Here is a 24,416-nt window from a genome sequence, read left to right as displayed (position 1 = left end):
CTTTAACGTATGTGCTATTCTTAAATTAGTTTTGATGGAAGCTAAGAAGCAGCCAAAGACAAGAGCTAGTAGCATATATCTCATATCCAACTGCATCTTAATATTTGAGTCCAAGGCATCAGCAGCTCTCATATGTGTAGCTACGGGAGCCTCCTAATTGTTTCTCCTGTGTCCACTGTTCTTTCCCATCAACATCAATCCCAGAGTGATATTTTACAAATGTTCATCAGGTCTGGTCACTTCTCTGCTTGAAACCCCCCAAAGGCTTCTTATAAGCAGCAGAGAAGAAAAATCAAATTCCTTTCTGTGGCCTACAAAGCTCCATAATATCCGGTCCTGACCATCTCTCTCAGTTTATGCACTGACCTGGTCACCGCTGCAGCCCCGCTGGCTGGGTTATTGATGTCATTCTTGTTTTTCAAAGATGCCAACCTGCTTCCGGCTCAGGATTTAAGCTCCTCTGATTCTCAACACACATGGCTTCTTCTCATCATTTGGGTTTCGGCTGGAATGTCCCTACTTCAGAGTAGCCTTCTTTTCTCCCAGTGGCTTTTTTTCTTATCTTTTCTGCATTGCACTTGTGTCACTGTGTGAAGTTCTTTCTTTGTTGATTTGTTGCCATCGTGTTTGTCTCTGCTTCCCCACCTTCAGTATGGCTTTTGCGGGCTCAAGAACTCTGCTTCAGTGGCTGCTGTATCCTCAGTGCTTCCATAAATGCTGGTTAAATGAATGGCTGGGTTGTTCAGTGGGGTAGTTATGATGTACCTGCCTGTAAAACTCTCAGTCAGAAAGTGTTTGTGAGCTGATAGTGTTATTGTTGGAGTTGTTAATTCAAGACTGGAATTTCATTATCACATAATCTATACAACAAGTTTTAGGAATTGCCCAAGACAATGCATTTCCTCAAGAACGAGGAGGACCCCTCAGTCTCATGATCTAGGCCCTAAAGTCTGTGTTATTATGAGGTGGCTGCTTTTGCCAGTTTTCGGCTCGTGTGGACTTGACCTTCAAACCAGCAGCATTCAGCTCTCATTTCTGACTGACCTTTTACTTAGGCCCAGGGCAATGTTTTCATCTCTGACAAACTTGACCACTGCTAGTTTCTTAAGAGTGTCTGTCCTTATGAAAAGGGATTTTGCTGCCTGTGTCATAATGATCTCTAATACCCGATAAACTGCGAACAATAGGGGCATTTTGGGGGGATGCTGAAACAAAAAGGCGTCTGCAATTCTGAGGCAGTGCTAAACTGGGGCACATAAAAAAGTTGTAGCACGTGGAATGCTGCACTCGCAGCTCCCATCAGGAGGGGGGAGAACTCGACGGTCCTTACAATGAGCTATTATTTTAAGGGCACCATGGAACCACGTAATTGCAGCCCTTTATAAAACCATAAAAATGTGTCAAACATTGTACAAACTCAGACTGTCTGGGCTTGAATGTTAGACCAAAAATGTAATAAATAATGTAGTCTTCTTAACCTGATCAAGTATTTAAAGAAAAAATTGAAATGAGGCAGATTTCATCATTATATAACAACTTCATGGGTTTATTTGTGGTTTTTAAAATGTTCAGTAGAGGAATTCTGCCTGAATATATTTTTGTTTGTCCAGATCCACAGACTTTAACTTTTGTGGAATTTATAGATTTTTTTTAAAAAATTACAAAATTAGTGCCATATACATTATAGAAAATATTAAAAAGAACCAATAAGGTAGCAGCCACCTATAATTTAATCATCCGGAGACAGTCATGAAGAAGATTTTGGATGAATGATTTGTAACTGGTTTTTGTGTGTGTGTGTATGCATATGTATAAACAACATTTTTAAGTCAGTTTAGGGTCACAGTGTATGTAGTGATTCTAACCTGCATTGTGTTCCTACTTACATGATGAACTTTTCCCCTCATTTAATAGTTTTATAATATATGGACTTCATTCACTGTATTATATCCATCTATATGGGGGCAATTCCCCTCCCCACTCCAAGGACATTTGTAATGTTGGAGACATTTTTGGTTGTCAGAACTGGCATTGGGGGGAAGGTGGTACTGGCATCTACTGGACGGAGACCAAGGATGCTGCTAAATATCCTATAATACACATGCAACCCCACAACAAAGAAGTACCTGGCCATACGGTCAGTCGTGCTGAGATAGGGGAACCTTGAACTTATATGGCTCCTTCATAATTAATTGAATGCATTGCTTTCTATTAGATATTTGTTTCCAATATTTTGTTATTAGAGTTTAATGGTTGGCACACTTTCTGTAAAGAGCCAGATAGTAAATATTTTAGGCTTTGGAGGATATAAGGTCTATGACTCAACTCTGCTCTAGTATTGTAATAGCTTGAAAGCAGTCTTAGACTATATGTAAATGAATGGGTGTGGCTGTGTCCCAATAAAACTTTATTTACAAAAATAGGCGGTGGGCACTACGGTAGTAATTTGTCCACTTCTGTTTTAGGCAATACTCTGATGTACCTCTGTGTTCTTAAATCTTTGCCCTTATATCTGATGATTTCCTTAGAAAAGTTCTTGAAAGTGTGAATTGCTGGATGAACATGTATGTACCTTTTAAAAGTTTATATCAATTTATTTTTCTTTCTCACTCACATCATATGAGATTGTTCATTTAGTGTGGTTTATCCTAATCCCACTTATGCCACCATCATTCCGTCAGATTTGGAACTACCTCCTGGAATGTGGAGTGTGAAAGGTAAAGCAGGGTTTGCCAATTTAAATGCCTTCAGGAGCCAGGCAGATTAATGAGTAAATCAGGCCAGTTGTCAGTGTCAGAATAAGGAGTGGTAGGAATGTAGCAAAATGAAGAACAGGTGTCCCATCAAAAGAGGGAAGCTGCTTCTCAACTCTGCCCCCTGCTGGCCCACTAGAAGGTGGTTCATTGTTGCTAGATCTTCTGTTTTTTTTTTTTTTTTTGTGGTATGCGGGCCTCTCACTGTTGTGGCCTCTCCCGTTGCGGAGCACAGGCTCCGGCCGCGCAGGCTCAGCAGCCATGGCTCACGGGCCCAGCCGCTCCGCGGCATATGGGATCCTCCCAGACCGGGGCACGAACCCGTATCCCCTGCATCGGCAGGCGGACTCTCAACCACTGCGCCACCAGGGAGGCCCTAGATCTTCTGTTTTATCCAGAGAAACCAGAAATCCAAATTTTAGTATGATAACTCCCAGTTTTTAATTAAATATTCTGTAGGCCATACCTGTGGACTCTGCCCATGGGCCACCAGCTTGAGGACTTCTGCTTTAACTGTGACTTATCAAGGGGTCTACAGTTTAGAGATGGAGACAGATCTCCAGGATCCTGGCCCTAAGCATCGTGGATGAGAGCTATAAGAGTTGGCAGCCTTTGGGTCTGCCCTCATAGAAAAGGAAGCTTTATAACTCAGATTAGGGAGGTGCACTGTGAATCAACAGCCTGGCTTGGAGATATTACCTCCAGAGATTTCTGAATTAGTTAGGAAGAGTGAGGGTCTACCACTTCTCCATCTCCTCAGGACACTTCTAGAGGCTTCAGGATCCTAGCCTCCAACCTGTACAAGGCCCTACACAATCTGACCCTTTGTCCTTAGTTTCTAGTCTCTCCCCTCATTCATGCATTTCAGCCACACTGCCTTCATTCAGTCATTGATTATCCAAATATTTGCTGAGCTCCTACTATGTGCCAGGCCATGTTCTGGACAAAGTAGAGCAGGGTATGTATGGGGATGGAGAGCACTGGCAGGGTGGGAGTTGGGATCTGTAAGTTCTTAGGATGGTTGTGGGAGATAAGATAGAGAGGTCATGACCCCAGGGTGGAGGGGGAAGGGGGCACAGTAGGCTGGAGTCTTCAAAGTTTTCTGTGCATAAGAATCTACCTGGAGAACTTGTTAAAACATAGATTTCTGATCCTCACCCAGAGATTCTGATTCGTTAGCTCTGAGATGGGGCCCAAGAATATGCATTTCTAACAAGCCCCATAGGTATTTCTGGTTTAGGGACCGGTAGGCCATTGTAAGTAGTTTGTCTTCTCTCAGACAAATAGGGAGCCATTACAGAGGGGTTCGTTTTGCAGAGGAGTGACATAATCTGACATATTTTACAAGGATCACACAGTGTATTGAACACAGGCTGCAAAAGAGAACAGACAGAAGTAGGTGGAAGAATCAAGAGGCTTTCAGTCATCCAAGTGAGAAATCATGGTGGCCCGGATCAAGTGGTAACAGTAGAGATGGTGAAAATTAGTTAAATTTGAGATATATTCTGAAAAGGAAGCCAGTACTTCTTGATGGAGTAGATGTGGGGTGTGAAGGAAAGAAATGAATCAAAGATGACCAAGGTTTTGGAAATGAGCAATGAGGTTGAACGAGATGAAGGTCATTTTTTTGGTAATTTCATATGTTTCAACCTAATGGAAGAATGGGGGTACCATCTACTACAATGGAGAAGACCATAGGGGGAAGAGGAGGATGGACACTTTAAGCTTGAGACGTCTGCAGTCCTCCCAATGGAGTAAGCAGGTGGAGCTGAGTGTGGAGTTCAGGACATCTAAACAGAGTGTTTAAATCCAGGAGCCTGGCTTAGGTCACCAGGGCTGTGCGTGCAGAGAGAGGAAATCAAGCTCTGAGCCTTGAGGCGTTCTGACATTTACAAGGGAGAGAAGAGGAGAAAACTAGCAAAGGCCACTGAGAAGAAATGTTGAAAGAGGGAAGAGGAAAACCAGGCGAGTGCGGTCAAGAAGCAGCCAAGGAAGGAATGTGTGTGAAGAGCCTCCTTGCTGTTCCCTGAGCATGGGAGGCTTCTTCACACCTGAGGACTTTTGTACTTTGCTGGGTTTCTCTTCCCACCCATCTGCCTGGTTCATTCTCTTCCCCAACTTCAGGTCTGTGCTTAAATGTCATCTTCTGGGTGAGCCTTGCCCCAAACAGCCTGTGTAAGATGAAGACAGTTGCCTGGCATCTGGTTGGTACTCAGACAGTATTTGGTGAATGAATGTGAAGATATAAGTCTTTTGATAGGGGCAGAAGTCCAGGTGAAAACGTATTAAAGCCATGCACTCAAGGTGTGGTGTGGTTTGTGGACCAGCAGGGTGGGCATCCCCTGGGAGCTTATTGGAAATGCAGGACCTTAGGCCGCACCCCAGACCTACAGGATCACACAGCACTTAACAAGATCCCAGATGATTTATGTAGACATTAAGGCTCACACCCAATCCTGTATTTAGTTCTTTTTGTATTTGGTAAGAGGACGACTGGGTATACTCTCTGACAGTAAAAACTCAAAATAAGAGGTTAAAACTATGAAAATCCAGAGTCCATAGTTCCTTCTGTATTCAATCAGTTGTCGTCATATGATCTTTAATAAGTTGTGAGGAGAGGCTTTCAAGAATACTTTGTAGGCTAGCCAAGTGAGTTCTTAGTTTTATTTTGAATTGACCTAAGCTAAGAGTGAACATATAAAATGCACAGCATCAGGTACATGGTAGACAATTTTGAGCTAATTGTTTTCTGTGTTTTAAAAAATCTTGGTACTTATGACATATCGTAAGTAGGAGGTAATAAGCATATCCTGTGTTCCTATGTCCAGTTATATGGAAAAACAACTATAAAATTATTTATACATATACTGTTTCTCTTTAGAAAAACCACCTCATTCTTCAAACCTTGCTAAAGCTTCAACAAAACAGGAAAGCTGAATTCTAGATTGGTAAAACTTTCTTACAGAGCACTGCTTGACATTTTCTGTAAACAGTAGATATTTTAGGCTCTGGGGGCCACGTGGGCTCTGCCGCTGTAGTGTGGGCGCAGCGTGGACAACATGTAAACGAATGGATGGGGCTGTGTGCCAGGAAGCTTTATTTATGGACACTGAAATTTGGATTTCATAGAATTCTCATGTATCATGAAATATCATTCTCCTTTTGATAGTTTTCAACCATTGAAAAATATAAAATCTATTCTTAGTTTCTAGGCCATACAAAAACAGGGAGCAGGCCTGATTGGGCAGGTGGGCAGATCCCTGTGATAGAGAAAAGGACCTGGGCATATCAACCTTGGTCACTTCTGACTTTCCTTTATTTAAGTACTCATTGTTTTTGCTTTTTGTTTGCATATGACTTTTTAAAATTGAAGTATAGTTGATTTACAATGCTGTATTCATTTCAGTTGTACAGCAAAGTGATTATTATACATATGTATATATCTATTCTTTTTCAGATTCTCTTCCATTATAAGTTATTACAAGATATTGACTATAGTTCCCTGTGCTTGTACAGTAGGACCTTGTTGTTTACCTGTTTCATATATAGTAGTGTGTATCTGTTAATTCCAAACTCCTAATTTTTCCCCTCCCACCCCTGCTTTTCCCTTTGGAAAACCATAAGTTTGTTTTCTATGTCTGAGAGTCTGTTTTCTTTTTTGTAAATATGCTCATTTGTATCATTTGTTTAGATTTCGCATACAAGTGATATCATATGGTATTTGTCTTTCTCTGCCTGACTTACTTTACTTAGTATGATAGACTCTAGGTCCATCCATGTTGCTGCCTATGGCATTATTTTATTCTTTTGAATGCCTGAGTAATAGTCCATTGTGTATATATACAACATCTTCTTTATCCATTCATCTGTTGATGGACATTTAGGTTGCTTCCATGTCTTGACGATTGTAAATAGTGCTGCTGTGAACATAGGGGTGCATGTATCTTTTCGAATTAGACTTTTCGTCTTTTATGAATATATGCCCAGGAGTGGGATTGCTGAATCATACGGCAACTCTATTACTTTTTTGAGAAAGCTCCATACTGTTCTCCATAGTGTCTACACCAATTTACATTCCCACCAAAAGTATAAGAGGGTTCCTTTTCTCCACACCCTCTTCCAGCATTTATTATTTGTCTGCATATGATTTCGATTCTTCTGTCTTAGGTCAGGATTCATATTCTTGTCCTTCTTTTTTGTTAGGGAGACCTTTGTACAGGTTGTACAGCAAACACGACTGAGTGAGAACATGTGTTCTGGACTGGTGTTTTCTTTCGTGGTAGTGTTATAATTGTGGGACTGAAAAGAATCTTGGCACCTCTCAGATGTGACCCTGGGCAAGACTTTGCTGAAATTATTTCAGAAAGCTAGCTTCCTCTGTTTCATCATTTTCTCAGGGATGGTGATTGCATTGTTGACCATCTCTGTACATAGTCCTTTAAAAAACAGTATGAAAAGAATAGTGGTTTGGGAGTGGTAGTGGATAGCAATTGATTGAATTATAATCCTTTTACTATTTCTTTAACTTACTGAGCAAAAGAACATATTCTCTCTCTAAACACAAAATGAGAAATCTAAATACTTTGTTGACTTGTTAAAAAAGTAAAATCAATTATAAACTAAAAGGATTATGGGAATCTTCACTCAATTTTATTTTTATTCTGGTTTACAAATAGTAGAAGGACTAGAAGGACAGTGAACATCAGATGGGGATTTTTCTTCCTCCAGTGAATTCTTTTGTCAGCCAATTTGATAGTATCTGCAGGCACCATCTTACACTGATGTGCTCCAGGATCTCTTTAGAATGAAACTGGTGGAAAATAACCTGTCAGTGTCACCTGGGAAGTGGCGAAGCTAAACTGTGACAATTAGAATGTGATTTATTCCAGTTCTCTTGCTATCAATTCAGGATCTGAGTGAAGAAAGGAAAAAGGGCAAAAAGATAGTAGTAGTAATAAGGAAGAAAAGTTTCAAAGCCAGTGGACTTTTGCCCTTGATCCAGAGAGCTAACATACTTTATTTATGTGAAATATAAGTTACGTCAATAAAATACTCTATTTCGATAGAGTAAGAAGTATTCCAGGTTTATTTTGTGGTCTGTGCTTCTAGTGCTCAGCAATACCCAACTTTTGGTGTCCGAATTCTGTGGTATAGTTGGTTTCAAGGTCAAAAACATGAAAAAATTATCAGGAAATCATGCAGACGTTTAACACCACATATGTTTTCAGTTGCATGCTTGTTTGGCTATTTAAAAATTAATGAAAGGGAAATCACTCACTAAAAAGCTATGGTTTAGGATGGCTGAACACAGAACATTATATTTATATGGCTTTGAAAATATTCCGAGGACTGTAGTATAGAGCCTCATAATAATGCTATGAGAAGTTAGGGCAATTAGTGTTTCCTTCCAGCATCTTCTGGATATGAGGGAAGCAACACACACAGAGGTTGTGTCGCACACCACCACCACACAGTGGGGATGGCATGGCTAGGATGGGGTGGAGATAATGCAACAGTACTAACTGTTCCAGATCAGCACTTCTCAAAGTGTCTCAGAGAGCCCTGGGGGTCTCCCAAGACTCCTGTGGTTCTGTCAGGTCAAAACTACTTTCATAATAATACCAAGAGGTTATTTTCCTTTTTTTCATGCTCATCTCTCACGTACAGTACTATGCCATTTTATATTAGGGACTTGAGCATCTGTGGATTTTGCTATCTGAAGAGGTCCTGAAACCCATCCCCATGGATTCTGAGGGATATCTATATACAGAAGAGTTTTACAGAGGCTACATGATGTGTTAAAATGTCGTTGTTCTCATGGCCAGTGGACTATGTGCTAGTGGATAATCTTATGTTTTAAAAATCTCTAAGTTTTAATTCCTAAGATGAGAAATATGGATAGATACAACCTACATAAACAGAAGAACTTCAAACAGTTTAAAAGCGTCCTAGGACAAAACAAAAAGTTTGAGAATTGCTGTTTGAGATAGGTTGCTAAGCCTGGTAGAGGTGTGATTTCATTTAATACAGAAAACACCTCTAAGAGGCAGGTTCTGTTGTCATTCCCATCGAGCACATGACGTGAGGAAGGCCTGGAAAGGTTAATGACTTGCAGAAGGTCATAAAAGTAGTAAGCTGCAAAGTCTGAATTTGAACCCAGGTTTCAACTTCTTAATTCTTCTGTTGACTGTGCTGTCAGGCATGATATCCCTGTCAGAGAAGCACCAGGAATGCTTGGATTTGATGCTAAGTTCTCAGAAGAGGAACTAACTTCTCAAAACCTAGGCCATCCCCTGCAGGGAATGTAGATAGGAAGATTCTCCTTGTGGGCATTATAGAGCAGAGACCACATTCTACTGGCTTGTGGGCTGAGTCCAGCCAACAGATTTGTTTGATTTGTCTTCTACAATATGAAAAATCAAACAATTCGGTGTCATTTTTGTAATCTGGGAGATTTCATTTAAAAAACAAGTTCAGATTGCCAACTAAATTGAAAAATTGGAAGATCTAGCTAGACTGGAATAGTTTTCCCATATGGCCGCAATCAGTTGCAGATTATGTTAGCTATTCCTTTTAGATGAAATATCTGCCCTCTAGTTTGCCACAGGCCTCATCACTCCCTATTACACACCACAGATCATGACCTCATTTATGTTACCTGTTTTAGGTGTTTGGAGTGGAGACATCTGGGGATGTTCTGTCTTCTCCATAGTGTTTATAGCCAATCTGTTCTCAACTTACTTAAAAAGACACTGACAGTAAAAGGGCAAAAATACATCCCACTCTGACTACCCCAACCTGGTTGTAGTAAAGACCTCACTGACAATGCCAGATAGAGAACAAGTTGCTTTTTTCCTTACTGAAGCTTAAAATTTTGATTCATTAAAAATAAGGATCTGCCAGTGAATTAACATTTATTTTTAAATGTGCAGCCCCTTGTGTTTAAAGTGTAATAGTGAAATAAGCACATTACACCAATTGCCCTCATTTTATGTTTATTTTAGAAATGTCTGTCGTCCTCATCATTATCGTGTCTGGACCCTTTATGAAACTTAAAATGTCTCTGTGAACCTCTGTGTGCATGTTAGATCAGTCATTTGAAACAATTTGAGGTTGTCAACTGAAGGAGTTCATTATCCTGGGCATTTGGATGGAATTACTGAATTTCAAATTCTTGTGCTTAAAGTATCTCACCAATTCAGCAGTGCATATCAACCATTATCATAATTTTTAGATATATATTTGTTTGCCTTTTATCTTCCTTTGCCTCCCCCCAGACTCTCAGGGTCATAAATCTGGCAATTATATCTACTTGCTCACAATGTGTATTCTGTGCCTTGCACAGTGTTTAGCACATAATAACAGTAAATAATGGAATGAATAAATGAGGAAATCTATAAATGCATCAGTTGTGTATATGATAACTCTTATTCTTCTCTAGCCCCAAGAATTATATTAAAAGATTTTTTAGTGAAAAATTTTCTGCTTCCTAATTTGAGGATTAAATTGGGGAGATGTGTATTTCTTATTTTCCACATAAATATATATCCAAAACTGCCTCTGTATGTATGTATTTTTCCTTTTCTATTTAGAATAGCTCCCACTCTTCCTGATGCAAGGTCAGTAGGAAATTTATATATCTGTCCAGCTAAGAATAAGATGCACATTGAGACCAGGATGCAAGATGAGGCTGTTGAACTTGAAAGTTCATCAGAGACTCCCCCATACTGAAAGACACTCTTTCTGCATTTGGAAGGGCTGAGTTATTCGGCCATTAGAAGAGTCTCATGTGTAGCTTTTAGGCAATGTTCTCTAAAGGGGGCATCTAGCTCTTAACCTATTGCTGAAAGAGAAATACCATTGTCTATTAATACTACTGGAACTAAAGATGAATAGTGAATTGGCCTTGATCTGACAGTGAGTTTGACTTTGATAGCTCATCCCTTAAAAAGATTCTTTTATATTTATGAAAAAAAAGTATGACGTCAAGCTGGGTGGGGTGCTAGGGGGGTTGATATCAATATTTAAGAGCAAACTCGTAGGGCTTCCAAAAAAAAAGCCCTTTGTGTGAACTTTTTTTTTTTTACATGCATAACTAATTAGCTTAGGTTATTATAAGCAGGGCTGCTGTGATAAAGTTTCCGGTGGTGTCTCGGGATACCTTGTTTATAGTACTTTTCTCTATGCCAGTCTACGAATCGGAGTTACAGAAAGTAGAGGGAGTGAATAGTCTACCGTTATTTGTTGGATTGGGGCCACCTAAAACGTGGTTATGCTGGAAATGCTAGAATATAATCACTATCAGGTGAGCTTTATTTTTATATTTAGTCTCTGAAATGTAGTCAATAAATTGAGCATTTCACCTTTTCATGTTATTGTAGTAGACACAGTTTTCAATAAGTACATGTCTTCCCGTTTAATGCTGTTTATTGTTTGATACCATAATCAGTAATTCAATGTAGTTTTGAATAAAGTAAATATTAGTAGGATTTTTTTCCCCTGGTGCATGGCTGTGCTCTCTCCATGAGCTCTTGTTCATGCCTCTAAGATTAAATTGTGTTTATCAAGGAAAAAGTGACTAAATTGAGTATCATTGATTTTTTTTAAGTTCTTATTCTCTATTAATGTCTATAAGAAAGAAGGGAAAAATAATGTTGGTGGCTTAATATTCATACCTTTAAAAACACATACATAGAAGTGCTGTGTGTTTGAAAGAAACTGCTTAATGTGGAATTGCTTTTTATGTTGAGTTTAAGATCTTAATTAAAATGTTGAACAATCATATCCAAATGCAAGTGGGAGGAACTGATCCACAACTAGTTGATTTAATCATCCGAATGTTTCTGTTTCCGTTCTACAGCCGTTTTATAGTTGTTCCTTAAGGAGCATTTATTGTGTTTTTTTAAAACAGAAAGCGGTTCTGTTTGCCAAAGAAAACTGAAATGAATCAAGTTATGCACCTTCTTCCAGATTGTTGTTTTGATCTTAACAAACTCTTTCAGGTGTGTTGGGGAAATTTTTGCCCTACAGATAGTGGCAAATTTTTAGTCATCAGACATGAGAAGAAGGGCACAAGATTTTAAAGAGATGATGGACCGCCAATTAGCAGGGAAATGAACCAGGGCAGAGTATTACCCCAAATCCTAAGAGTTAGCCTTTAAACTTCAGTAGTATCAAAATCCATCAGCACAGTGCCTGGTACCTAACAGGGGCTTAATAATCTATTCTGTTGGTGGACTGGCCCGTCTCATGCTTGTGCCTGAAAGAAGAGCTGTCCGAAACTCACCAATAACAGCGCTCTCTTCTCTTCCCTCCGTGGCTATGTTCAGGTGCAGACCCACCTCGAAAACCCCACCAAGTACCACATACAGCAAGCCCAAAGGCAGCAGGTAAAGCAGTACCTTTCTACCACTTTAGCAAATAAACATGCCAACCAAGTCCTGAGCTTGCCATGTCCAAACCAGCCTGGCGATCATGTCATGCCACCAGTGCCCGGGAGCAGCGCACCCAACAGCCCCATGGCTATGCTTACACTTAACTCCAACTGTGAAAAAGAGGTAATTCATGTCTCCTCCCCTCTCCTTTTTCTTACACTGAATGACTGTCTGTTGGATCTCCCTCCCGCACTTGACCGTGGACTCCAGTCTGTCCGCGTGGCCACCTTCGCTGGCCATTGTCCCCGATTCCCCATTCTAGCTGTCACCCTCCAGCCTCTTCTCCCTGTCACCATCCCCGGGTTATTGGGTTATGGCTCCTGGCAGGGGACCTGGCCCCCTCAGAGCAGAACCTAGATGCGAGGACACTTTTTCTTCCACCCCGTTTCTGCTTCGTTAGCTGAGTGTTCTCTTCCATTCCTTTCCGTTTACAGAGCAGTGAAAATGCAAGCAGAGAAGGAAAGGTGGAAAAGGGAGAGTAAAAATAGAAAAGGTGTCGGACAGGCGGTTTAGAAGTTCCGCTTGCTGTGAACGTCTGGGATGTTATTTTTATTGCTCCCTGAGTTGGAAAGGAAAAAAAAAAAGCACAGAGTGTGCATGGCTGGATTGGAAGAATATAGCACATGAAAATCTAACAGAAAAGCAAAGATTTCCTTGCTGGGTGAATTCGGTTTCCTAATAAAATTGCCACTGCTGGTGAAATCTGCTTTTTGTAAAGGCTGGGTTGGAGACAAGACTCAAATGTACCTCAAGCTAATTGTTGCATCAAAATTTGAAGCATACCTAACAGGAGAGTTGTGATTTAATACGTTATTTCCAAATATGAGATGATGAGCTTCATTTTAGTGGAGTTTGTCCTCTGAAATGTTCATGTGATTCAGAGGTGACTCTTCTGAAGTTTGGTTGATTTTAATTTCTAGAGGGACTAAGTCTTTTCCCTTTTGCCCAAACCAACCATCTTATTCTTCTCTGTCCATGTTTGTCATCTGTCAAGCTGATTTGCTGGAAGAAGTTCTTCCTTCATTATTTTGTTTCTCAGTCAGATTACACTTTATCGGAAAGCTTAGTTCATCTTGTTGCCGCGCCATCCGCCTCGTGTGAATATGTCATTGAAAAGTCATTTACAAATCCAGATCATAGGCTGATTTTGCTTGTGTTTTTGCAGGGATTTTATAAGTTTGAAGAACAAAACAGGGCGGAGAGCGAATGCCCAAGTATGAACACGCATTCACGAGCGTCGTGCATGCAGGTACTGAATGACTCAGCAGCCGAAAGATGTAACGCTCTGTAATGAGGATCTATATTTGTGGCTAATCACACTTTCCTGATGACTTAAGGGTTTTTCTCCCCCCATTGATTTTTTTTTTTTAATTGAGGAAGCTATGAACAGAGCTATTTTCTTCATAATGTCTCATGATTTAAAAATTCCTAGGGAAATGATACTTAAAATGCATTTTCCCCTGAGTTGCTGTAAGTCATTAAACAGTGCTTAAAATACATAAATTTTAATAAAATAGAATGTAAACTGCTGTACTTCATTTAGATACCATCATCTAAATATGTTATACAAATTTATAGGTTAGCAACTTTGACAGGATATTTGTAAAACCAAGATGTGTGTGTGTGTGAGATCTATATATTGTTTTATAAAATGGAATCTCATGGAGAATATATTTTGAAATTTTATTTATTCATTTAATGATAAATCATGGATATTTTCCGAAGTAATGAAAAGTTCTTCTATGACATCCTACTTAATGGCTATATAAATCATGCTATACCTATTTATAAATATATTTATGTATTTTTAATGTGTATATATATATGAGAAAGAAGAATAAGCAACACAAAATTATTATTTTTTTGCTTTTCTCTACTGCCTTTTATCAACATGTATGACTCTTTTCATAAGAGAAAAAATTCTCTCATACCAAGCCCACTAATTTCATTTCCCTAAAAATAAAATAAAAATTTTACGAAGAAAGGTTGCTCATAAGTCTTCTGGCCCATTTTCCAGTTTACCAACTCATTTAGAAAATCATCTCTTAAAAAAAAACAAACGAAACAGATACAACTGGTGTACCTGGAAAGGAAACAGTGTGCTGACAGTTATTCAAAACTGACCTCCAATTATTCTCAGGGGTCACTTAATGCCACTCATTTTTTTGAATGTTTACTATATTCTTGGTACTGTGAGCACTTTATATGGTTTGTCCTGAAATCTCACAGGAATCCAATAAGGCCATGAGTATTATTACCCCCATTTTACAGATTGGGACACTGAGGCTCTTAAAGGTTAAGGGCGTTGCCCCAATCCAGAAAGTGGGAGAACCAGGATTCCGACAAGCCCCATGATGTTGGAGCCTGTCTTCTTTAATTAGAAAATGGCAAAAAGACACAAAGGAGCATCCCTCTGAGTTCTGAGATTTCATTGTGTACTTGTGAAGCACGATTAAGACCCAAGTGTGTGTGCACACACACACCAAGTAGCTCAAACATATAAGGTGTTTGCGAAGAAATGTTTTCACAGACTTGTCTTTGCAACTGCTGCAATGCACGTGTAATCACTGTTGTTTATTATCATAACTAATGTTTTGGTACTACAGGAATAAAATTGATCTAGAGGGAATATCAGCTCCACGACTGTAATGATAACCTTGTCCTGGTGTACTCCTCTGGGAGTGCCAAGCACACTGGCAGCTGTACAAGGAGAAACTTATTTTACAAGTCCTTGTAAGATTAGTGCAGGTATACCCAGTGGCCTGGGAGCCACAGTGCCCCACACACCCCTGTGGGAGCAAAGGGCTGAATTGCCATCTGTGGTTTTTTATTCCAAGGAGGGTGTGGGAAAGGTACAGGGCATAGTCTTTAGAGGAGAAAAGGAGAAGGCAGCTATCATTCAAGATGAAATTCCCTGGTTCATCTTTCTTGTTTAAGGCAGGCAGTTTTGCATAAAAGTTCAGAGCATGGTTCAAACTGCGGCTCTAACCCTTCTCCAACGTGTGACTTTGGGCAAGTTGCTTCTCATATATCTCACCTGGAAAATTGCTATAATAATAGCACCTACCCTGATAGGGTTATTGTCAGGATAAATCACGCAGCACATAAAAAGTCCTGCACCCAGTGTCTGGCACCTAGTAATCACTCACTAAGTGCTGGTTGCATATGTCATCCTCATCCCCCATTAGTGTTAATGGTCTTCAATAATATTCTTATTTGGGGAGGAAAAGGACAGTTACCTCTTAGAATCTAACTAAAGAATGTTATTGCTTTGGGTCAGGAAAGACCATGGATTTCTTTTTGGGTTGTTTTGCGGTTTTTGCTTATATCTGTCTGTTTTCCATTGCCTTTTTCCTTCAGATGGATGATGTAATCGATGACATCATTAGCCTAGAATCAAGTTATAATGAAGAAATCCTGGGCCTGATGGATCCCGCCTTGCAAATGGCAAATACGGTATCGGTGATCTTTTATTCTACAAGAAAATCTTGTGACATTATTTCCAGTGTTTTCTCCCTTTTCCTGAATTTTCAGTTTATCTTTGCAAGTGATTCATTGAGAAATGTATTGATGAGGAGGCAGAGAAGTATCTCAGGATCACAAATAAATGACTTAGACATCAGAAATTAAGAATTTCTCATGAGGGCTTCTCTGGTGGCGCAGTGGTTGAGAGTCCACCTGCCGATGCAGGGGACACGGGTTCGTGCCCCGGTCCGGGAGGATCCTGCATGATGCAGAGCGGCTGGGCCCGTGAGCCATGGCCGCTGAGCCTGTGCGTCCGGAGCCTGTGCTCCGCAACGGGAGAGGCCACAACAGTGAGAGGCCTGTGTACAGCAAAAAAAAAAAAAAAAAAAAATTCTCATGAGTTTATCAGTAACCCCATGATGAAGCTCTGCATTCCCTGGAGTCCAAGTCCACTTTCAGTAGCACGTTAGATCTTCCAGTTGCCCTTGACATCTGATGCCCAACTTAGAACACTGCTGCCAAGGGAAATACTCTGGACTGTGTTATTTACAGTGGTTTTCTAGTTGGCCTGAAAAGTTAATGCACTTTTTAAAGGAGATCCCTTATTATTCACAGGTGATAGAGTGACATTCAAGTTACCCTTCTTCAACAGCAAATTTATTCCAATTTTAGTTAATTAATCAGGGGTCATATTTGCTCTTCTCTGTTACTTATTCCTCTTTGCAGTTTGGAGCCTTGCTTGTAGAGTTCATTTTCTTTCACTCCTTCCATTTTTGTCTTATTTGGTCCTTGCAGGAATTCCTTGGGTCATTGCCCTCCGTTTTAGGGTTAGGAAAAGTTAGGTTGTGTTGCCCTAGATTACACAGCTCGGATGTGTCAGAGCCAGGACTCCTCAGTACATCTTTGAATGCCTAGTCCCATCCTTTTCTGTTTTCTATACGAGCAATGCCATGAAACTATCATATTCTTTAGTAATTAGTATTTAAAAGGCTAACTTCCATGGTGGTAAGGGGGTAAAAGGGAGTTGTTGTTAATGGGTATAGAGATTCAGATTTGCAAGATGAAAAAGTTCTGGAGATGTGTTGCCCAACAATGTGAATATACTTAACACAATTGAGCTGTACACCTATTGGATTGGCCAGAAAGTTTGTTCGGGTTTGCCTGGAAAACCCGAACGAACATTTTGGCCAACCCAATAAAAATAGTTAAGATGAGAAATTTTAGGTCATATGTTTTTTACCCCACATACACACAAAAAAGTTTTAAAGACTAAATTCCAATAGTAGATTTCCTTGGGAAGGGAATGTGGTAGCTCTTATTTATACTAAAATCCCTAGAAAACCAGTTTTTTATAGTTAAGTTTTCTTATCTATCTTGATCCAGTCCTTTAAGTCACTTACTTGAAGTCTTGAGGGTTAAGGACGACTCCCCTCGAAACCTCTAAGCTTCTTCTGGGATCCTTAGTTTTGTCAATTTCCTGTCCATTTAAACTCACCCCCTCATTTTGAAAGAACTAAATATTCTTTCTGACACGTTTCCGTGCCAAACTCTTCCCAACTTCTTTGAGCCCTTGCTTGGCTTCTGTGGAACCCTCTTGCTTCCAACTTTTGCGCATCCCATGAGGCAGACTGCACTTTGGCAGCTGTCAAAATCCTAGGACGAACAGGAGCAAAAACCTTGGAGGGGCTTGCCCTGGGGAATTTATAAATATACCCAATGCCCTAGCAGTACTGATTAGCAATGGCCCAGTCATCTCAAAAGAACTTTGCTGATGAGGGTGGTCATTTTTCCAATGGCATCAAGTGGATACCTGAGCACACTCAGGAGGACTGTAGAATTGGCATGATTTTTTTTTTTTTTTTTTTTCTTTTTGCCGTACGCGGGCCTCTCACTGTTGTGGCCTCTCCCGTTGCGGAGCACAGGCTCCGGACACGCAGGCTCAGCGGCCATGGCTCACGGGCCCAGTCGCCCCGCGGCATGTGGGATTTCCCCGGACTGGGGCACGAACCCGTGTCCCCTGCATCGGCAGGCGGACTCTCAACCACTGCGCCACCAGGGAAGCCCGGCATGATTTTTAAAAATTATTCCTTTTTAAATTTTTCCCCAAAGGTGAGGACCTTGGGTGTCACCTGATCCAACCTAGTACTCAATGCGTTAACCTCCTCTTGCATATCCTTTGTATTCCCCACCAAAATATCAGGCATTTGGCTTCTTAAAAGCCTCCAGTGAAAAATATGCACTCACTTACAAGTGAAGCAGTAAAGCACAATGGTTGGGAGTTGAAGATTTATGATCAGACCTGGATTCAAATCCTGAGTCTGCCATTTACTGTCTGACCTGGCCCATTACTTTGCTTCTTAAAGTCCTCTGTTTCCCCGTCTGTAAAATGGGACTGATCACTGTTTCTACCTCACATGGTCATCTCATAAAGTATGTACGGCATTTAGCGTTGGAAACATAGCTTGTACTCAACAATATCTAAATTATTAAATGTAATTTATTATAGTTTCAAATAATTTTGATAGCATTTTTTCTGGGTGTTATTCACTCAGCACCTGTAATGTGTGAAGCTCTACGTTAGAATAATATCATACTCGATAATGGAAATATTTCTCATAGTGAGTCTCTCTGTGAATTCCAGATGTGGGTCCCAGTTTGCCTCATGGAGAGCTCGTCCTTGTGACAGCCCTTCTGGAGATGTGACCTTTAGGCTGAATACCCACGTCTCCTCGGTCAGTCTACATTAGAGTAGACATCCTAGTCTTTCATTATCCGATTGCTCCTGAACTCATTTTAAGATTGATTTAGCATTTATTAAAGGCCTCATATGTGACCAGTGCTGGGTAAGGTGCTGTGGATGCAAATGACTCAGGTCTCCTTCCTGGTCTCATTGGGCTTACAAGTTTAGAAAAGGAGACCACTTCAGACCTTGAATGGAGAAGGATAATTCAGAAGCAGAGAGGCCATCTCAGGGGAGTTCCTGGATAGGAAAGAACCCCCAGGTAGACTTTAATTAATTCCCAGTCAGGAGAGGAGTAACCTGCTGCCACGCTCAGGAGTCACTGACTTTGTCCCAGCATCCATTTCTCTTCTGTGTTCCCCCGCACCAGAGCTTTCCCACAAGAAACTATTTTAGCATTTTACTACGGGCAGAAAGACACTGTAACACAGAGGTTTGGAACACAGACTCTGAGCCAGACATCTGAGTTCAATACATACTCTGGAGTGAGTTATTTGTCTTCCCTGCCTCACTTTCCTTCTCTGGAAAATGGGGACAATAGTAGCATCTAAAACAATAGAATCCATGTGCAAATTATAAGAGTTAATCTACAAAAAAACATTTAGGACAGTCTTGCCTGACATGCTGTCACTGAACGTTAGTTACTAGCTCTTATTCATGATAAATTTGGGTTTTAATTGTCAAAATTAAATAACAAAGCCACTACAACTCACTAATGTTTTAATTTTTTTTTCCCACAGGGAAGTTTAAACTGAATGTTCTTTACGTTGGGCATTTTTCCTTTTATTTGATTCTTTGAAATGGTCTATTTCAAGTAAACTACTTTAAAAAATAAAGTGGAAGGAACACTTAGGAAACTATCCTGAGGGAATTGGAGTCTAGAAATAACTATTCTGAGAGCACAAGGGCCCTCTTGTACCATCTCAAACAAAGAATAAAAGTCCCAGTTTACTTGTGCTAACAGTACTCAATTGATATTCAGAGAAGGGGACCATCCAGAGAGAAAAAATAATAACATTTTACAATTATCATTTACTTGGAAAAATATTCATTTTGGTAGAGCAGAACACTGAAGAACTTGATTCAGACCAAGTTTAGGGCACATACCCACGTGTGTCTACCTTCTCTTTATTTGTCCTAATTAGGTTGCGGCTTTCGTCTGTCCATTGTGTAGCTTGTGCACTGGAAGTGAAATCTTGTCCATCAAGTTAATGTGCTAGATAAAAACCCAGCAAAGACAGAATATATCCATGTTAACAGAAGATGCCTCTTCCTCTTCCTTAGCTCCAAAGGTGTTATTTTGACCTAATTTTGACATTAACGGTGTTTATGAGGGGATTTTTCGAATTCAGAAGGGGAACCACAGAATCATTTCTTAAATTTGCATGGCCAGGAGACTAATTTCTAATTAGAAAACCATATTATTTTAATCAGCCTTCCTCTGAGTAGATTCAACAAGTAACAGTCATTAATACAAAGAGCAAAAGCCATCATTTAGAGCGGAGTCTTTCAAACCTTGGTACTATTGACATTTGAGATGGATAATTCTTTGTTATGGAGACTGTCCTGTCCATTGTAGGATGTTTAGCAGAATCCCTGGCTTCTACCCACTGGATGTCATTCGCACCTTGTCATCCCACTGTGACAACCAGAAGTGTCTCTAGACGTTGATGAATGTCCCCTGGGGAAAGGGGCAAAATCACCCCCAATGAAGAAGCTTTAGGGTAGTGAGTGGTCGCTTTAGCTCTGCAGATCCCCTTATTTCTGTGCTTAGATCTGCATTGCAGTCCGATAAATTGGTGCAGTGGCCAACGGGATGCTTGGCAATTAACATGGCAGATAGTTTTGTTGATCAAAGTGAAAATTAGCTTGACTGTCCAAAAACTGTAGACTGGGTATACAGTACTTTCCAGAAAACTATATTACTACACATAGCAGTTTATCAGTCACTTAAGAAGCAGGTACTCCGTTTCACCTACTTTTACCTCGTTTACATTTTACAAAACCCTGTGAGATGGGTGATATGATTTCCACTTTTCAAAGAGGGACATCTCACCTCAGAGACGTTAGTTAATATCATGTAGCAGGTCAATGACAGGCAGGTCCTAACCTGGCTCTCTGACTCCTAAGCCCAGGCTGTAAATGACTGTACTGTTAATTTCTAAATTTGAGTATCCACACTTGGTTAGTGAGCAGCTGGGTTTTTATTTGCTCAGGTTCAGTTGGAGATTAATTGAAAATTGCAGTTTCTAATTGGTTATTATCAGCAGGTTGATCCTGCCCCCCAAATACTACAATTAACATGCAGTGTGAACCTCCTATCAAAAACCTCCATTCAGACACAGCAAGACTTTCCTTTTTGTAGAGTCAGCAAGATAAGCTACACAAAGTGCCTTTCTACTTCTGTGCCTGGCTCAGAGTAGGCGCCCACAAAATTAAATTTTCCCCAGCAAAATATTCCAGCAGACTCTACACTGCCCACTCCTAACCAGCAAGTATTGGAAAAGCAGCCGAAGCGGGAAATCTTTTAGAGAACTCTCCAGAGGGTTATAAGCTGCTTTTTCAACTGGAAGTAATGAGGTTTGACCTCAGTGGAGTGCCCGATAAGGCGTCTTGTTATAGAGATTTTAATTCATCTCTCTTTTTGGTCAGCACTGCTGTCAGTCCAGGCAATCTTCTCTGCAGTTTTTAACCCCTTCCCAATCCATTCCTTTCTGGGTTTCCCCCACTTCCACCCCACTTGTCCATCCCTCTCTCTCCCCCTCTTGGGTTTGTGTCTCTCTCTTCCTGTTTCCATCCTGCCCCTTGTGTCTTTGTCTCTGTCTTATTCCTAGTTTTTGAGTTTTTCACCCTCTTTTTCTCTTTCTGTGAGTCTGCATTTATTAAATATATGTACATATAACATCTTCCTTTACATTGTGGTTAGAAAATGTATTCTTGTCCTGGAGAAGCTTATAATAGAAGATAATCTGTTCAATATAGATCCAGTGATGACTTAGAGGGTTTTTTAAAAAAAAGCTAGTTGCATTTATCACTTGCCTATTGTTTATCTCTAACAAATATCATAATAACACAATTACATGCTTTGCATACAATTTGCATATGAAGCATAATACATATGATCTATATTTCTCGAGCTATGGAAACAATTGTTTTTAGCTTGTGGCATTGAATCTGAAGTCACATTCTTGGTTTATTAATACCTGGTAGTTCTTCCCAAATCTAAAATTCCAGGATAGGAGGATAAAGCTTTGGAATCTAGAAGGGTTACCAGATGTCATACCAGCTTTGTAAGTTTTGACTCTCTGACTGTACAGTGCTGTATTGAGACATTTGAGCACCTTTCACTTTGCTGTATTAAGTTGGACAAGAATAAAACTGAACACACACAGGGCAAGACTGACCCTGAGAAGGTGACCTATTTCGTATAAAACCACTAAGTGAAATGACAGCTAATAATCAAAGTCACTTTTTTTTTTTATCAGTTCCTTAGCTAGAGGCCCTTGAAATGTGGTTCAAGGGCATTTTACATTATCACAATGCATTGTTCATATGCATATATATAGTAAGATATGTGTAATCCATTTTATGTACATGATTTAGATGCTGTCTTCACAAAGGAGCAAAAGACTGAGTGGAGAAGAGAGATGTGCCCTGCTGATCTGTCTGTGCTACCTGCCCCCAACCCCAATTACATCAGAGCAAATGTCATATTAACATGTTGGAAAATATCTTATTCTTTGCACAGCCCGCCCCCATCTCTCTAGCTAGGAGTTTAGTTCATAGAGTATTTATTTAGAAGCCATGATAGGAATACAATGGCTGATGGTTACCAATGAGGGGAAACACATTTGATTCTATATTTCACGGTATAATTTCATCTGTATGTTAGTGGTTATTTGAAAGAGTGAAATGTGTTGTATTGTGGTACAGTCTTTACCAGGTACCTCTTGATTACTAAACATTTTAATCATACTTAAATGTTATCTAAATTTACTTTTCTCAGATTCAGAGTAAAATTCAGAGTGTATAATCAAGTAAGGGAAGGGCTGAATGACATAAAATCTCACCTGGTAATAATAGTTACAGAAATTATTTAAGTTAAGCTGGAAATGGGAAGTGTCTGCCATGGAAATAGTGAAGCCACCTATTTACTAGCAATTAATATTTAGAACTTTATTTCAGAGGAAATGTCTTGGATCTCTTTCATCTACAAAAACGGGTGCATCAAACTCATGACTGAACTAGTTACAGGAAAATGCATATGTTGCAAAGGGAAGTCATTGTTGGGAAAAAACAGGTTCATTACTTGAAAATATTCATTTCAGAACAAGAGACAAACACTCTTAAGATAGTTTAGGAAAGCTAAATATTTCTTTCATTCTTTTTCTTTTTCTTTTTTTTTTTTCAAATGTGAAGTTTTGTTCTTTTATGAAAGCCAGTGGGCTCCCTCTTGTGGCTTTGTGAAAGATTTCAGTTTCAAGAAAAATAGCTTTTTAGCAGTAAGGAAACCATTTCTTTTCCAATAAGAAAACACTGTTAATTGCTTTTCCTTATAAAGAGAGAGAAAGAAATAAGGGAGAGAGGAAGAGAAGGAAGGAAAAAAGTTGACTTTGATGAAAAACGTGATTTGGTAACAAAGCCATGCCACATATAACCCTACCTATAATAATAGACAATATTTACTGGGTGTCTTCTATAAGCTACTACATGTGCTAAATAATGAGTTTGCACGTTATCCTTTGTCTCCATGCTCAAAATAAACCTATAAGCTGGGTAGCAGAGTGATTTTATGGGCGTGAGATTCTGCCTCCTTTCCTGTCTCTAAGGGCAACCCCCTAAGGAGACCATATATCTGTGAATGAATGAAAAGGTAAACATCTCATCTTTTCCTATGTTAAAAAATATCTTTTTACATCAAATCATTTCTTTTAAATAAAGTCTGGAATAGGATATGGGTTTTAGCTGAATAACTTAGGAATCGTTCAACAATTCATTTCTGTTACTCTTTTTCTCTCTCTAGTTACCTGTCTCTGGAAACTTGATTGACCTTTATGGGAATCAAGGCCTGCCACCACCGGGCCTCACCATCAGCAACTCCTGCCCAGCCAACCTTCCCAACATAAAAAGGGAGCTCTCAGGTAAATACCCAGCAAACGGGCCTCTTACTAGAGATTTTCTGTTAATTTTCTGGTAAGCAAAGTTATCCAAATAGTGACCTCCAGAAGTATTTCCAACTCGCAGACATACTTTTTTAGGTCTATGCAGTGGTTAAAACATTGAGCCATATTTTAAGATAGAGGATGTATCCTTGAAAATCTTTATTTCCAGTATTGAGACACTGGGAATCAGGCTGCCGTAACTCCATGACACCCATTATTGTGTCTATGGCTGCTGTCCCCTTTGGGGTGAGGGCAGCAGGCAACACTTTCAATTATGAGATGTCTCTCCCTAGTCTGGTGTTTTCCTTAGTTGCTCGGTCCCTAGAAGCCTTTGAGTTTGAGAACCCTGGTCTGAGTTTTCCTTTGACACACATTCAAGCCCACAGTTGGGATAGGGTAAGAATATATTTCTTACATCTTCAGATGCCTCCTGTTATTTTTGCTGTATCATGTGCAAAAGATTTATTACACGGAGTGAAAAATTAAATCATCAAATGGAGCAATGGGTATCGTTTGTTCTTGAGGCAAGTGTGAAATTACCTATTTCGCCATTTTTGTTTAACACTTTAGGGAAGGCATTTGGCCATTAAAACATGATGAAACTGTATTAGAACTGGTATTCTACCATGCTGGGTTTTATGGCCTTCACCTCATCCCCCTTTTTGTTATTTGATCCTTGCATCTTACAGGATTGGGTGAATAGACTGAGACTATGGAATACAGATTTGGTGCAGAAAATTCCTGTTCTGTTCAAGGGTATCTTTAATAAAAAAAAAAAAAAAACTTCAGAAAATTGTGGCAGGAGAAAGAAATTTTTTTAAAAAATCATTGATTTGGTTTAAAAAAGATGATTAATTAATAC

The 24,416-nt window shown here is 39.7% G+C and overlaps 1 protein-coding gene across 11 annotated transcripts in view; it reads left to right on the top strand.

Annotated features, from left to right (window-relative positions):
• The window catches only part of MITF (melanocyte inducing transcription factor), a gene marked incomplete at both ends in the record, with an annotated part of 224,516 nt that overhangs the window by 183,127 nt on the left and 16,973 nt on the right, over positions 1-24,416 (top strand). For 6 of the 11 annotated variants that reach the window (XM_079712800.1, XM_079712806.1, XM_079712804.1 and 3 more), the window contains 4 exons: positions 12,083-12,310; positions 13,353-13,436; positions 15,548-15,643; positions 23,416-23,533. In XM_079712800.1, the coding sequence (XP_079568926.1) occupies positions 12,083-12,310; positions 13,353-13,436; positions 15,548-15,643; positions 23,416-23,533 (526 nt within the window). Of the gene's footprint in view, positions 1-11,025; positions 11,059-12,082; positions 12,311-13,352; positions 13,437-15,547; positions 15,644-23,415; positions 23,534-24,416 lie in introns of those variants that run through there. The other 5 variants (XM_079712801.1, XM_079712810.1, XM_079712809.1 and 2 more) reach the window with 3 other exon arrangements.

This window comes from Hyperoodon ampullatus (genome assembly GCF_949752795.1).
Source record: "Hyperoodon ampullatus genome assembly, chromosome: 10".
Classification (NCBI taxonomy): domain Eukaryota; kingdom Metazoa; phylum Chordata; class Mammalia; order Artiodactyla; family Ziphiidae; genus Hyperoodon; species Hyperoodon ampullatus.
This window is presented reverse-complemented; position numbering and strand designations above follow the sequence as displayed.